Genomic DNA, 16431 nt, shown 5'->3' on the forward strand with positions numbered 1-16431 from the left:
GCCTTGAGAGATGGATGGAAATTTAGATGTGTCACGGGGAAAGAGAACTGCTAGTTCCATACTGAGGGTATCTGAGTTACTGATTTATCAGTTCAGCCTAACACCTGTAGAAGAATGAGTTACTGGGACTCACAGAACATGGCTTGTAGAATCCAAGTTGAAGTTGACTAAATATGCTAGTTGACATGCTTGAAAGAAAAAGCCCTGATAAAGTTGTAACCAAGTTCAACATCAAGAGGTTGGACAGGAAAAATAGGAAGTAGCTTTAGAAGTGTTAAGTAATTGTGTAGCCTTTCATGGCAGAACATCTCCATATAAACATTCACAGCTTCCCGAGCAAAGCTCCCACTTTCCTTCTCTACTCTCATACCTGGAAGGCAGAGACAAATTATGGCCAAGAATATATTTCCTTTCTCCCATTTTGTGTGATCTAGATTGTGTGTACATCCACCTCCTTATCTCTTCCAGGTCTTCTGTGATGTAGCTAGAACTGATTGATGTGGAGACTATTTTAGGAAAAGCCAGTGATGACCCCTACAATGACTCAGGTTAGTTTCTACTGAGGTAGTCAGATGGTAAAGTAAGACTTCAAAACTTCCAAACATGGAGATAGTAATTACTCTCTAAGAACATAAAAGGGTTTTTTCCAAATACATAGTTCAGCATAGAATAAGAATTGCTACTTATAGCAAGAGCACGGTTGACAAGAGTGAGGTCCTTTAGTGAGAAAACTAGTGAAAGAATTATATTATCCAGGTAACACAGAAAGAGCATGGAGCTCAATATCTTGTAGAGTAGATTAAGATCTTAGTGTTGGAACGCAAAGATGTAAACATGTCACATAGAACTATTCTTGGTCCTGAGACTGGTGATAAGCTTCTTTCCTGAGATTGCAGAATGGACTTACTCTGCTTCCAAATGAGCTACTAATTTACATATTGGCACGCAGGCATCCATGATACTGCTCTGAGAGCTCAAGCACAGGACAGCCTGCCAGGATGTTTATACTACAGAATTTTAGTAATGATGCATGAAGTAGGCAAGGGCCTAACAAGATAGCAGTTGATGAAAACTACACTTAGTCTCTATTTTTCTTCTGTATTTTCAATTTGTACAGCAGATATCTTTATGTAACGTCTTTTAAAAGGTAAAAGACAACGTTATCACCGACATTCATGAACAACCTTGTTTCAGCAATTTAATGACATGGAACAAAGGGATCATAAAGCAAACTTCAGCTTGTATTCAAGGTCCCTAAATGTCATCATGACATGTAGTTCACAGCTGTCCTGGCTTAACAAGAGGTCACACCAATTGCAAAAGCAGTCATTTCTCACAATAATCTTTTAATAAATGCTGATCGATCGGTATAATGGCATATCCCTGTTTTCTTTGGGAAGAGAATGCCTCCCATCCTGTCTAGTGCTTTAAAATTAGCATCTCTGGAGAAAAGGAATTGTAAAAGAATCCTTATCTGATCTTTGATCTGGGCTGGCTTATGAGTTACTGGGACTCATAGAACATGGCTTGTAGAATCCAAATTGAAGTTGACTAAATAGGCTAGTTGACTACACCTAGCAACTAAATGGGCTTCCCTGGTGGCTCAGAGAAGTGTCTGCCTGCAATGCAGGAGACCCGGGTTTGATCCCTGGGTCGGGAAGATCCCATGGAGAAGGAAATGGCAACCCACTCCAGTATTCTTGCCTGGAGAATCCCATGGACAGAGGAGCCTGGTGGGCTAGTTGAAGTTGACTAAACATGACAGGAATTAATCTCTGAAACTGCAAGGGATTTCGTACTGTCCATGGCTTGCTTTTTGGGGGTCAAAACCATTTGAGAATTTTTAAAAAGTCTTTTCTAAGCAATCTTCTGTCTCTATTCCTGGTCTTCCCCTCCCTTTCCCTAGCTTCCTACACCAAAAGTTTGCCTCATCTAAGATCAACCAGGTCCTTTCATTTGAAAGGAACCCCACTTTATCTTCACGATTCCGTACTCAGGTCAATAACCTCACACACTCAGTGGTATTCCTCCTAGACCAGAAAGTATAGAATCTTTGGACTCTGGTTCAGAGCAATTCTTAGGAGTGGATTCAGAATCTTGACACATTTGTAGAAGTGAAGAGAATGTCATCCTTTTTCAGTAAAATGCCCAAGTCCCAGTGAGGAGACAGGTGAGGCTGTGCAGCTCTTTACTCACCACAGTTCTTCTCGTCACTGCCATCAGTGCAGTCTTCATCCCCATCACATTTCCACAGCAGTGTGATACATCGGCCATTTGTGCACTGGAACTGGTTGGCTTCACATTTGGCTTTTCTTCCTAAAAGCAGGAGGGAACACTTAGCTAAGCTGGGACACCCAGGTGGTAAGTTAGAGATGCTAGTTACCTGAAACCCACGGATAGGCATCCTTTCAGAGGGACAGGTGCAGCCTCAGAGGCTGTAACACTGTAGGGGCTGGAGCTGCATGGGCCTCGGGGCAGTGGCTGACAGTAATGAGTTCTTAGCTGAGCATACACTATCTACATAAAACTAGATCTCCCAGTCTCTCTTGCAGGAGGCATTGCCATGGGATGTTCTGGCTGATGGATATAAGCAGAAATGGTATATACAATTTCTGGGAAATATCCTCAAAGGGACAGGGGATCTAGTTTCCTCAATTTTGTTCCTTTCTGGCTCCTGAAAACTAGGCATGGAGGCTGGAATAGTGATCTTGAGTCAATGAAGCCAGACCAAGATATAAGGAACGTAGATTGCCTACAAACTGCAGGTGGCGGGGCAGGGGTTCACCATGGACTCATTTCTCTCATTTATCTAAGTCATTTTGTGTCACTAGAATCATGCAGCCAAATCCTAATCCTTTAATGGCATTTCTTGCCCACATTCTATACTGTTACTCATCAATGATGTTTCTATTATGAGCAAAGTAAAGGAGATTTAGAAGGGGTGGCAAGGACAGAGGTGAGGTTAATACATGGCTCCTTGTCTTAGAATTTGAGTCTAATTGGAAAAAGCTATGTTTAGAAAATGACTCCAAGATAAGATAAAAAGCATGAAGAAGACATAGTTAAGAGGTGAAGGGAGATCATTTTTTTAAATCTAATTTTTATATTAGAGTTGATTTACAATGTGTTAGTTTCAGGTGTACAGCAAAGTGATTCAGTTACACATATATCCATTCTTCTTCGGATTCTTTTCCCACATAGGTATTACAGAATATTGAGTAGAGTTCCCTATGCTATACATTAGGTCCACATTGATTATCTACTTTATATATAGTAGTGTATATATATTAATCCCATATTCCTAATTTATTCCTCCCCCATTTCCCCTGTGGTAACCATAGTTTGTTTTTAAAGTCTGTGAGTCAATTCTATAAACAAGTTCATTTGCATCAGCTTTTTAGAGTCCACATATAAGTGATGTCATATGATATTTGTTTTGTCTGACTTACTTCACTTAGTATGGTAATCTTAAGTTCTATCCATGTTGCTGCAAATGGCATTATTTCATTTCTTTTTAATAGCAGAGTAATATTCCATTGTATTGGGTTGGCCAAAAAGTTCATTTGGGTTTTTAAAATGAACTTTTTGGGCAACCAAATGTATACATATCACATCTTCTTTATCCATTCCTCTGTCCATGGACATTTGGATTGCTTCCATGTCTCGGCTATTGGAAACAGCACTGCAATGAACACAGGGGTGCAGGTAGTTTGAATTATGACTTTCTCCATATATATGCCTAGGAGTGGGATTGCAGGATCATATGGTAGTTCTATTTTTAGTTTTTAAGGTACCTCCACACTGTTTTCCATAGTGGCTGTATCAACTTACATTCTCACCAACAGTTAGGAGGGTTCCCTTTTCTGCACACCTAAAAAAGGGAAATCATTTTTAACTTAGTGATGTGAGAACAGCAAAACAGGGTGAAGCCACACACCTGGATTCTATTTCTCTGAGCCTGTTTTCCTGTGCTCCATGGACGAATATAATTTGCATAATGGCAAGAATGAACACTTGGAAGTAGGGCACTCATTTTTTGCCGGGCGTGGGGCAGCTAACATTCAGGTGTTTCCTACCATTAGCAGGTTTGTCCTCCTGGAGGATGTAATTTCTTTGAGATAAAAGGCAAAGATCTGGTTGCTAAATGCTGATATACTGCAACTATTCGAGAAAACCAGCCAGTGGAGGTATACAGTTCACGTAGAATCCTCAGGGAGGCCTTCCAAGCAGAAAGCCTTGAGCCTTCCTGCACCTTTCAGCATCTGCAGCTGTGGCATGCAGGAATGGGAACCGATGCTATAGTGACAAGCACGGACTGGGACTCTTGTATTATGTACACAATGCTCTCGTTGGCCTCCCTACTATCAGCTACTCCCTGCTGTCTGGGAGCATTCTAGGCTTTGTGGCTAGCTCCCAGGAAGATTAAAAGGTGGTCCTAGTTTGCCATATGGGTGTGTGATTACTTAGGTACTAAATGTGCTCGTTTCAAAACTATATGTATCATTCTGCCCTCAAGAGTCTAGTTAAGCTAGGACCCAGATTCAAAGGGGTGTGACTCCATGGCACTTCCTACCTATATTTCATTTTTCACTTTTTAAAACATTTTAATTGTTTGGCCCTACCACATGGCTTGCAGGATCTTAATGTCCTGACCAAGGACTGAATCCAAACCCCAACAGTGAAAGCATTAAGTCTTAACCACTACACCACCAGGGAATTCTGCCCAGCCCCAGATTTTTGGGTTTTTTCAAATTTACAATCTTAACCATTTTTTGTTATTTATTCATTTGAATGTTCCCCAACCAGGGACTGAAGCTAAATGCTGGGGGGGTATCTGAACCAGGGCCCATTAGCTACAGTGCTTTATCCATACTACCTCTGAAGATTGTGGGAGTGGCAAGAATCTACTTTGAGTACTTTATTTTAAAAGTTAAAAAAAATAACAATTTATAGTCAGAAAACAGAAATATACATATATGACAGAAAAGTCAAAATACCTTTTCAAAAGGTTTTGTTACCAAAAGCTGTTTGGTCAAAATGAGAGGCAAAAAACATGGAAAACTTAACCATATAATCTGACTTGGACAGGACTTTAAAGTAGACAATAGATAATGGTTTTCCACTTCAGGGTTAGGTACCTGGCAGATCTCTTTAAAAATGAGTCTTGAAGCTACAGATTTTATAGACGCTCCAGCTGCTCTGAGATTAAAGATGGGCACACAATAGTCTAAGGCTGGTGTTCAGTCCACTGTCACCTTAAGGAGGCTCTCTGAATGTAACTGTAACACACAAGTCATCAACAGTAACAAATCCTGGGCTAAAACCCCACCAATGCTGCCTCAAGAGTGGCTGTTGAGTGGACTCAGGACAGACACAGGCATTTTCTTAGTGTTTATTCCAGTATCTTTAGACAAAAAATTTCTACCTTTTCTTATCTCAGATGTTTCCACTTCACCCAAGCTTCTGCCCAATGGTCATAAAGCTATGTTTTACCACAGCACACACGGCTCTCCATCAAGAACGGTAAATAATGGGGTTGGAGTGGAGTATGCTACTAACCAGCCATCCCTGCTTGTTTAAAAGAGCAGCAGGGTTGGGGTGGGGCTGGGTAAAGCTAGTTGACTTTATAAAGGGTCCTTTCTTTAAAGAGAGGAGAAGAGAGATGCTAAGCTCCATGGCCATGCCTCAGTTTCTTGTTTCCTAAGCACTTTGTTTTGGGAGATTGCTCCTGGGCAGACAGGGTTCCCTGTGTTTGTGTTAGTGTGTTAGTCGCTCAGTGTCCAACGCTTCATGACCCCAGGGACTGTAGGCCCCCAGGATCCTCTGTCCATGGGATTTTCCAGGCAAGAATCCTGGAGTGGGTTGCCATTTCCTTCTCCAGGAGATCTTCCCGATCCAGAGATCAAACCCAGGTATCCTGCATTGCAGGCAGATTCTTTACTGTTTGAGCCACAGGGCTCCCTGCTGGTGCTGCTGCTGCTAAGTTGCTTCAGTTGTGTCCAACTCTGTGCGACCCGGTAGACGGCCTCCCACCAGGCTCCCCCATCCCTGGGATTCTCCAGGCAAGAACGCTGGACTGGGTTGCCATTTCCTTCTCCAATGCATGAAAGTGAAAAGTGAAAGTGAAGTCACTCAGTCGTGTCCGACTCTTAGTGACCTCATGGACGGCAGCCTACCAGGCTCCTCCGTCCATGGGATTTTCCAGGCAAGAGTACTGGAGTGGGGTGCCATTGCCTTTTCTGACAGGGCTTCCTAGTTCCTGGTTCCGTTTAATTCCCTGCATTGTGCAGGGTGGGGGCAGTGTGGGGGGACAGCTCAGCCACCTGGTTGCAGCACAGTGGGTTTTCTGTCCAGGTTCCAAGAAGATTCTCCCTTTACACCTGTGGTGCCTACCTAGGAATGCTGCCATGCAGAGCTCCAGGAGAACTGGAAGCACCAAATGAGTTAAGAAGCTTTTGGTTTGCAAAGCTTTGGGGGATTACAGGATTGTGGCCTTGTAGTCTATTTCCAGCCATGACAGTTAAGTTTCCAGTTCAGTATTATACTTTCATAAAGGGAACAGGGTGAGCTCGAAATCGTCGACACCCAAGGTCCTTTTAATGCTTAGGCTAAGCTAAAGCCAATGATGCCTCAAAAAAAAAAAAAAAAAAGTTATAAGTTGAAGCACTAGGCATTCTCTAGTTCAGGGTCTATTTGCTCAGAAAGGTGAAAAGTCAGAATAAATGGGATTTTTAGTGGGTTCTTCAAAGTCACGGGGTTCACGGGAATGCTTCTGCAGCACTGAGGTGGTTGAAGTCAGGGGAAAGGCTATGACAGCAGGGAACCTGGGTGTTCTGTCTCTGTTTCAACCAGTATTTCTTTTCAACATTGAAATTTTGTGTAAGAATTTGGAAGGGTCCTACAGTTTTAAGAAATCAAACAGCTGGACTAGACCTGGGTCTCCTTTCAGCTCTAATACTTAGGGTGAATACCCCTGCCTCTGGGCCAGGGGGTTGGAAGTCACTTGAACCTAGTCATCCATAAGGCTGTTGACATTTGTAATGACTGAATGCCCAGAAACACTGACGATTCCCTTGGTTATGTCACACGGTTGATAACAGACTCGACAAACGGGAGCCTTGCTTATTACCTTAAATAGGTAACGTTGTTACCCAGATATGCTGGCATTTCACTGGCTCCAAGAAACTCAGGGGTTTTCATGCATTTAACAGGCAGCCTGCTATTGTTGTCTAATTGTCCCTGCAAGGGTTAATATGGAAGAGCAGTACATAAGCTTTGGGAAAAAAAAAACTGTATAGATCTTACAGTAAATGCCAAGCCTTCCAAATGGGCCAGAGTTCTCTGCAGGGCTCCGAGTGGCACCTTTGCAGGAGCAGTCCAAAAGAAATGCCCACAACAAAGAGATGTTTCTGTGTCAGGCTCAGACAAGAACTTCACTCTGTACAGAGGGGCTGCGGCTGCCGCACTGCTGGAACTAGCAGGGCCACATGTTCCCATCTCTCACAGGCCTCCCGTTGCTGAGCACATGGTGTTATCATCTCCTGGGATTTCTTCAGTCCATTTGTTTTGGCACTTCTGGGGCCGCCAAGGGCATTTATTTTTAGTTGAGCTCACTTCTACCGCTTGCCACTTGAACGCCAATCTTTCTATTCTTAGGCTAAAACTCATTTTAGGACAAGTAGCTTTCCAAGTCAGCAAAGAAGTTTTCCTCCAGGGTTAGTAAGAAGAACTGAGAAAGAGGGTCTGAACTGTGTTTTGGCCTTTAAGTCAGTCTCTGAGAATCAGGAAGTGAACTCGCTCAGTCGTGTCTGACTCTTTGCGACCCCGTGGACTGTAGCCCAGCAGGCTCCTCCATCCATAGGATTCTCCAGGCAAGAATACTGGAGTGGGTTGCCATTTCCAACACTGTGAAATAATTAGGTTAATCCTTCTGATTCACTCAGTCCTACAGTTCAATTGTCAGTTTCCCTGTTTACAGTGGATTGAGATGATCTTGAGAATCATGGATAAATAACTTAATTTTTTTTTTTTTTTTTTTACTGTTAGCCAAACACTACTCTAAGACCTCACTCTTTCCGTTGATTTAGCTCTCCAATACTACACTGTCAAAACTACCATTCCCCTTTTACACATCAGGGAAGCTGTTTAGAAAAGGGAAGGACAGTACTTGCCAAGATCACCTTGGGCAGAACTAGAATTTGAACTTGGGTAGTCTGGCTCCAGATACCATGTGACTGAGCATGCATACCAAAGAGCGCACCTGACCGGGACCACTTCCTTCCAGAATATTCTGCTGACTTGTGATCTGGATAGTAGCGTCAGTTTAAATTAATCCAGAATGAGGTAGTATCACTTGTCAGGCTGACCCTGTCCTAACACAGCCTTATAGTTGAGACAGAGCCCTCGCTTCTTTCCCTATTTTGATTAAAAAAAAAAATGCTGCCTCAGTATCTCCAGGTCTTTTCCTAGAGAACCACAGTGCTTGGATTTCTGGTCTAGAATGAGCAAAGGCCCTCCTGATACATTTGGGAAGTTATTCATTTTGTGGGTGGGAAAAGTCAGTGTTTCTCAAGGTCAAGTTGGTATCAGAAGACTGCAGAGGACTTGTTAAAACAGCATGCGCCCCCACACCAGAGATTCTGGTTTAGGAGGTCTAGTGTGGGGCCTGAGTTTGCATTTCTGTTGAGTTCCCAGAGGATGTTGATGCTGCTGGTTCCTGACCACACTTTGAAACCACTGCGGGAAGGTCAGGAGGCTAAGATTCTACCCACGAGCCAGTGACTACTTCGACCACTTCGTTCTCAGTGTTGTACTCTACAGTACCCACCCCATAAGCCCTTATGCACATCACTAGGTGGGCATACATGACAACAGTCAATCTAACAGCAGACATTATGATGTCATCCCTGACGTAAAGCCTTTATGCTATTAGGTAAAGTCTACCCAGATACCATGAAGGCATGTGCAATGAAGAGGTTCTTCTAAAAATCCATCTTCCCCTCCTCCTGTGCCCCATCTCTGATTGACCCACTGCTTACTCTAAATCAGTAGTTCAATAAGGAGCCCAGATCCTTCTCCCCTGGTATTCTGCCATCAAGCCCTAGGTGTGTCCAGGCTCTCGCCTAATCTAAATTGATCTCCTGTTCCTCTGCCTCCAGGCTGCCATGCTTTCTCTTCATATCAAAATGGTGAATCAGGCAGCCGAGGAAGGCCTGGAATGCCAGGGATGGGATCACTGGCAGGCTTCTCCATGGCTCTAGGATTGAGTCTGGTTCCCTATCCATTTTCCCCAGCTTTTCCATCTTGCTTACCACCCCACTCAAATGTCATCCTTGAATGATATCTACAAGTCTTTTGTTGACCAACTTGGGGGTGGTTTGGCTGCTTTCTCATCATCTCTTGTGCCTGTCACATAGCTCTCACATACTGGGATGTACTCACCTACCTGTTTCCATCTCTACGTATGGAGATCCCTCAAGGCAGGGCCTGCAAGGTGTCTTTGTATCTTGGGAACTGGTGCCTGACATCGAAAGATTCTTTAGGCACTAGTGGGTATTCCCTGACACATCTGCTGATTTATTAGTTCACTAATGAAACTGGTCTGAACTACAGACTTCTCCCCCTACCCACAGCATTCTTTCCAGGTTTTCTGAGCTTGAAACCAAGTGTGAGCAGTTGTTTTACTAGTTAGAATACTCTGAAAGACTCTTAGATTTCAAAGGCCACAGTTCCCTACAAGAATACTTTCACTTCATTTTCATGATACTTAATCATGCAGCATCAGCAGAATGAATGTGTCAGTGTAGGTACACCAGCCTCATTTCCATGTGAGCAGAGAGGTTCCAACACAGCGTGCAGGGAAAGTTAGCAGCAGCGCACTGTTAGAAATTTCAGGGATTTTTATCTCTGACAGATTTTAGCATTCTTTAGTAATGCTGGCAGGCATACACTGTCAGTGGAGTCCTATCACCTTTGTAGGATCATCTGCAGGGATGGAATGAGAGTCTAAGTTTTTGGTAGTTTCTGAGAAATTTCATAAGCTGTGGCCCACATGATGTGTGGGACCTCCAGCAATTCTCAGCTGTTACCTGCCTCTTTTATGATTAAGTCTTAACCACTGGGTCTGCTTGCTCCCATCCAGAGCTTCTATCCAGGCTGTCTTTGGATCACGAATTTCCTGGTTTGACTTCCCCACTAATGAAAGAGGAGCCCAACTCCCTGGTCATTGTGTCCCCTATGTCTGGTGCTATATGGCATATGGTGGGCACTCAATAAATGGAGGTCATGTGGTTTTGAGCAGATGGACAAAGAAGGCTGGCATCAATCTACCCCTACTTAGTGAATCTACAGATCAGTTAATAACTCAGACCTTGGTAAGGTGTCTTAAGAAAACTAAAGATGAGAGGCGGTCTATAAAACAGAAACCATATTTACTCATGGTATCTGGGGGAAGAATTATAACATGAAGTATTTAATTTCCAAATGTCTATCACCAAGGTTTTTATCATCTCCCTTGCTTGGCAAATTGCAGGTCCCACCAGATACCCCACCCCACTCGCTACCACAGTCACCACATCAAAATATATAAAGGCAACCGGGCAGTAACGCCAACTCAGATGACCCAAGTGGGTGGCAAGGTCAACCACTCTAGCCAGTGGTCCTATCTTACAGTTCTGTCCCCAAAGTTATCTCTTTAAATACAGGGCCATGAATACCCTTTCCCTGCTCCACCTACCCATGTAGCATTTTTAAAGTACAAAGTGGGCAAAGGCTCTTTAAGCAAAGCGTAAGCCATTTCTAGCCACATCTCTGTATTTACTCTCACAGCATCCAGCAGGCATTCTCTTATTAATTTAGAGTCCACAATTAGCCAACAGGCCCAAACTTTTTCAGGAAACTTCACATGAAGAGGAAAGTGTGCTAACTTTATGGTATCACCATAAAGTGATTTCATTTACTCCCTGCAGTGCATCTAGTCTATCTAAGCATCATAATGTATCTAACAGTATCTAATACCATCAGTGAAAGTGAAGTCACTCGGTCGTGTCCAACTCTTTGCAACCCCATGTCCATGGGATTCTCCAGGCAACAATACTGGAGTGGGTTGCCATTTCCTTCTTCAGAGGATCTTCCCGACACAGGGATCGAACCCAGGTCTCCTGCATTGTAGGCAGACTCTTCACTGTCTAAGCCACCAAGGGCTCAATACCATCATTAAGCGGTATTAATGATGTTTAGAATTTCTCTTGCAAACCAACAGAAGAACTTAGCGAAGAGACACCAATTTAGACTGAAATAATGCACAGAGTGAAACTGAGATAATTTTCAGTTACAAAGCCAGATTTTCCCAGAACTAAGTCATTCTCTGCCTTTTGTTGTTTGTTTAGCGACTAAGTCATGTTTGACTCTTTGCAACCCCATGGACAGTAGCCTGCCAGGCTCTTCTGTCCATGGGATTTCCCAGACAAGAATATGGGAGTGGGTTGCAGTTTCCTTCTCCAGGCGTTCTCTGCCTTTAAGTCCTATGAAAAGCTATCAATTTCCAGATTTCCTAGCCAGACAACTCTTTAGATGGGTCACACAACTACCCTGGACCATTTACTTCTGCTCATCAGGTACATCTCATCCATCACCTCTGCCTAACATATTCTTGGACTCTTTGTCATGAAAGCAGTCTCTGTGCTGTGACCTAAGCACAGACAGGAACAAACTAAGCAATTCAGAGTCTAACCACCTGGACAGCAGCTATATTAGTCCATGCTGAGAAATGTTTCTAAGGCAGGAAGTTTGATCATAAGCTTATGGTCCTTATCATAGTCCTTTAAGGGATTTAATTTGCACAGACTAGTATGTGAAGGTGGTTTTCCAAAGAAAGGTCAGTATCCAAAGTAAATTTAATTATGACTTGAAATTGTACATGTGACTGCCTAAATTTGATCATTATTCCCTCTACTGAGAGGAAAGACTTTATTCACATTCTGTAAGCACTAGAAAATGGTCTAAATAGTTAATCTCCATTATTTCTAGACTGTGCTCCACATCTTCTGGTGTCAAGATCAAAACCTGAAGCCATACAGCTGGAGGGCTATGTGTTCCCTTAATCTTATGGCCATGTTCTGCTCTAACAGTTCTTCTTCTTGATCAGTTTGACACTCCTCCTGGAACAGAAGGGGCTTGTGACTATTTTTCACCTCTTCTAGAATTGTAACAAAATTACTCAAGTGAAATGGAGTTTACGGTTATCCGATTTTTAAAAAGGCAGAAGCATTTCTTTTGAGCATGTAGGTGGCTAATTAAAATATGCAGTATGGTTATACTGATGTCCTGATATTTGGCAGCTCTACTGAACTTGGCCTTTTATATACATGCTTTAGGAACCTAGGGACTCAAACAGTTTGAGCAAAGAATCAAAATGACTCAGGGCAGGTAGGCAGGTACATAGCTAGATGTCACGTGAAGTGGGCAGTGGGACGATCTGGGGGACAATGCTGCTCCAGACCGCTGCTGGCTGTCACTGCCAAGGAAAGCTTGACTGGTGACACTCCTTGAAAGAGTCCCTGCTCACATGCTTACTCTAATCTAGTTGAAGACTGTAGTCATTGTCACATCTTCTCTTGGTGCTATCTGGGTAAGTCAGATTTATTTTTCCCCAGCCCTCTGTTCTCCTATCCCTTCAGGCACTTCCAATCTCACCAACCCACTCCCCACAACAGAAGTTCTATCTGCTCTTTTGTTGGTAGCTAGCCCGGGGACGGCGGAGCCTGGTGGGCTACCATCTATGGGGTCTCACAGAGTCGGACATGACTGAAGTGACTAAGCAGCAGTCATATCTGAATAGCTCTCACAAAACCTTGGTTCTCCTAGGCTCTGGCCTTAATGAATATATGGTACTCCAGACCCTAATCTTGATTATCTAAGCTGGAGGAAAATGTCCTACAGCTCCCAGGGTTGGTTGGTTGGTTGGTTTTTTCCCCATATGGGGTATACTTCATTATTTAGCCTAACTTAAGTTTTTTTGCCAACGTCTTTGAGCACACCTCCCTTGTCCTAGAGTATTTTAAACCCACATCATGAGTATTTTGGGGCAGATTGTAGAAGACCAGGGTCAAAAAGTCAGCCCACATGCCTTGGAGCTTTGAACTTCAGACAGGAGCCAATCTGGGTTAGTTCAGGTCAATATCTACCTCAGCCAACCCCAAATTTCCTCCAGTTCAGAAAAGATGTGTCTCCTTTCCTTTGAAGAATTTAAGTTTTGCATGGGCTTCTATTCTCCACTGTTCATGGCTTGTCATGTATTTCATATGTGACCTAGGGAAGCAAAAGGGATGCTCACCTACCTGATACAAGGTGAATATATGGCTTCAACTAACTTACTTTAACAATTTAGGTGAATTCCTAGCATTCTTTAGGATAAGGTTAAACTCCAATGAAAAGTTATTATATCTTAAAAGAATATGAACAGAACACACAGCAAAAATGAATCATCTCTCCCACCTTCCTGGAGCACCATCAGTAGATTCTGGTGTATCTTAATCTTTTGAAATGATATGAAAGGTGTAATGCAAGTCATGGCACTACTCTGAGAAATCGTTTAGGAAGTTAGTATTGCTCATCCATTAATGATTAATGTTAGAGTCTGAAAACTTTCATAAGCAGGGCTTTTCCAAGCTCTGTCTGGATACACATCAGAGGCCATCTTCACTACACACACGCCTTTTTCAAGGAGTCCAGGCAAGTGAAAGAGTTTGAGAGGGCAGTCCGTTGGAGCCTGTCCATTTTTCACGTTCCCTTAAAGATAACATTTCTCAAGCTGCTAAATTACCAGTCCGTGGAGTCACGTGACCAATCTAAACGTGATCCGGCTGCCAGCCAATCGCAGAGTGCAGGCAAGCCCGTCCCAGCTTCTCACGCTCGGGACAGTCAGAACCTAAGGGCAGGGGGGCATTTGGAGACTCAACTCCCCTCTCTCCAACCCCCGCCCCACGTACTGCTTGAGGGACTGCTTGACCACACACTTTAAAGTTCGCTCTCTCTTTAGGAGACTCGTGACTGCAGGCTGGCAGGCCTCCCAAGCCACCGGGCGACAGGAGCTAGGGACTCTGGAGTGGGTACTTAGGGCGCGGGCCGTTTTCCGTCCCAACTCCCCAGAGCTGGCGAGCCAGCCCCTTGGTGTGAGGTCGAGATCGCTTCGGGGACCCGCCAGGATTTTCACCAGATCCTCTCAGAAGGGCTTGCTGTAGCCTGCCTGGGAAAGTTGCGCGGCCGCAAGTGGGAGCGTGGTTGAGGACAGGGCTCCAGGCCCAGTGCGGTAGACCCTGGGGACCCGACAGCAGTACCCCCACCCCCTGCAAACCACAGTCGTACACCAGCTCTCCCAGCTCCCGCGCTATTCCCTCTGATCTATTGTTTAGAATGAGGACTAATTACAGTCGCCAGATTAGGACTCGATTCCTCTCGAGGAAATCTCACCGGGAACGAGGCTCAGCAAACTAACCTGATTAAGTCTCCGTTCCACTCCCCTCCCCCGTTCAGCTCTCCTGGAGACCTGAGAGGTTTACAATTGCGGCCCGAAGAGTGGAAAGGGGGAGAGGGGAGAAACATCTAGAGGGGAGTCCTATTTCAAGCCTCACTCGTCCTCCAACCCTCACTCCAGAGGCGGCCCGGTGCCTGGGGAGTCGCAGTCCGGGTGCGCAAGCTGTGCACTTCTCGCCGCTCGCCGGAGACTCTCGGCCGCAGCCCACCGAATGTACGCCCCTTCACCGCCGCTGGGAACTCCAGCGCGGGTCGGCACCCGGCGCCCCGCGTCCCCAGAGGCGCCCTCCCTCATCCGCCGCCCACTCCCAACCTCCCTGGAAGTCGGAGGAGCGTGCCCGGGGCTGCAGCGCACGTCTCGGCCCACCCGGCCCTCTGCCTCCTTCCTAACACTCCGCCTGGCAGAGGAGATACAACCATTGTTCAATGGCTTAGAAGCCCGCATCACCCATCCCCGGCCCAGCGGAGTGAAAAACGAGACAGAGCAGAGGCTTGAGCAGAAAGAGCGGAAGGGAATGAAGAGTAGTTCGGGAAAGGCGTTAGGACACCCCAAACCCCACTGTCCCCCCACCCCCCCACACCAGCCCGGCACCAAAGAGCCGCGGTGCTGACAGCTCAGAGGCGCCACCAGGGTGGGGAGGGAGAGAGAGAAGGCGACAAGAGCGGAGAGGCGCCTCCTAGGAGGGGGGTGGGGGGAGGTGGGCAAAAGGAGACCCGCGCCTTGGGGCCCCCTGGCGCCCCGGCTGGGTCCCGGCAGCCCGCTGAGGGGCGCGTCCTCACTCACCGGCTCCGGTGGCGCCGCTCTCCCGGGGCGCCCAGCACAGCGCGAGCAGCAGCCAGAGCGCCCAGCGCGCGGACGTGCCCATGGTGCCCGCCTGGATGGTGCCGCCGCCGCCGCCGCCGCCGCCGCCGCTCGCTCCGCACAACAAGTTACCAGCCCTTCGGAAAGGAGGAAGGAGGTGGGGGCGGGGAGGGAGGAGGGGAAGGGGGAGGAGGGGAAGGAGTTCGAAAGGGGGGGAAAGGGAGCAGGGAAGAAGAGGGCACCCCCTCCTCTACAACTTGCACGATCTCCGCCCCCCCTCACCAGCCAACCCACCCGCCTACCCACCTCCCCGGGCTGCAGCGGCAGTGTGAGCCGAGCCCGCGGGCAGAAAATAATGCAGGCGCTGCAGAAGAGCGGAGGGAAGAGGAGGGGAGAAAGGGAGAGGGGGTGGGGAGCCGAGAGCGGAGAAGACAGAAGAGAGCGGAGCCGGCCGCGGAGAACCCACACTGGCGGCGGCTGGAGCGCGGGGTGAGGAGCGAGGAGGGGGCAGGAGGGGGAGTGGTCAGCGGGGAAGGGGGGGCGGGCACGGCGGCCTCAGCCCTCCTCCCCCTCGACGCGCTCCTCTTATAAGCTCCCGGCCGGCAGGTGCCTGCTCCGGGGGTGTGTGTGAGTTTGCGTGCGGGTGTGAGCGTAAGTGGCCGTGGCCGCGGCCGCCGCTGCCACCCGGACTGCTCCCGGGGCCCGGCTGCTCCGCGCGTCCGCCGGGAGCTCACGGGGGCCCGGGGCGGCCGCTGGTTGGCTCGCGCACCGCCCTCGCCTCCAATCCCCGGTGCCTGCCCTAATTTCCTGATCCATGGAACCTGCCGCCGCAGCTGTGCGCTCCCTACAGTCGTTACTGTACCTTCCCGGCAGCCGCCAACAGTAAATGCAGCAGCAGCAGTTAGCACTGATGCAACTACTGAGGCTGTTGCCACCGCCTTCTCACTAACGGAGCTTACAGCCCGGGGAGGGGGACTTGCAGCTTCCAGGGGCAACAAGCATCTCTCTATACCACCCTCTCCTGCTCCCCAAAGAGAGGCTGGTACTAGGAGGCTGGTAGGTAGCTTCTTCCTGGGGTCTCCTCTCCATTTCAAAGT

At 46.7% G+C, this 16431-nt stretch overlaps 1 protein-coding gene across 3 annotated transcripts in view; it reads right to left on the reverse strand.

Annotated features, from left to right (window-relative positions):
* Positions 1-16039, reverse strand: part of VLDLR (very low density lipoprotein receptor) — a 35812-nt gene extending 19773 nt beyond the window's left edge. The window contains exons 1-2 of one of the 3 annotated variants that reach the window (XM_027549375.1): positions 15317-16039; positions 2197-2316 (exon numbers count right to left, since the gene is read on the reverse strand). In XM_027549375.1, coding sequence (XP_027405176.1) covers positions 2197-2316; positions 15317-15398 — 202 coding nt within the window. In that variant the 5' untranslated portion in view covers positions 15399-16039. The remainder of the gene's footprint in view (positions 1-2196; positions 2317-15316) is intronic. The other 2 variants (XM_027549376.1, XM_027549373.1) reach the window with 2 other exon arrangements.
* Between the last annotated feature and the right edge of the window lie 392 nt (positions 16040-16431).

Source organism: Bos indicus x Bos taurus, chromosome 8 (genome assembly GCF_003369695.1).
Source record: "Bos indicus x Bos taurus breed Angus x Brahman F1 hybrid chromosome 8, Bos_hybrid_MaternalHap_v2.0, whole genome shotgun sequence".
NCBI lineage: Eukaryota > Metazoa > Chordata > Mammalia > Artiodactyla > Bovidae > Bos > Bos indicus x Bos taurus.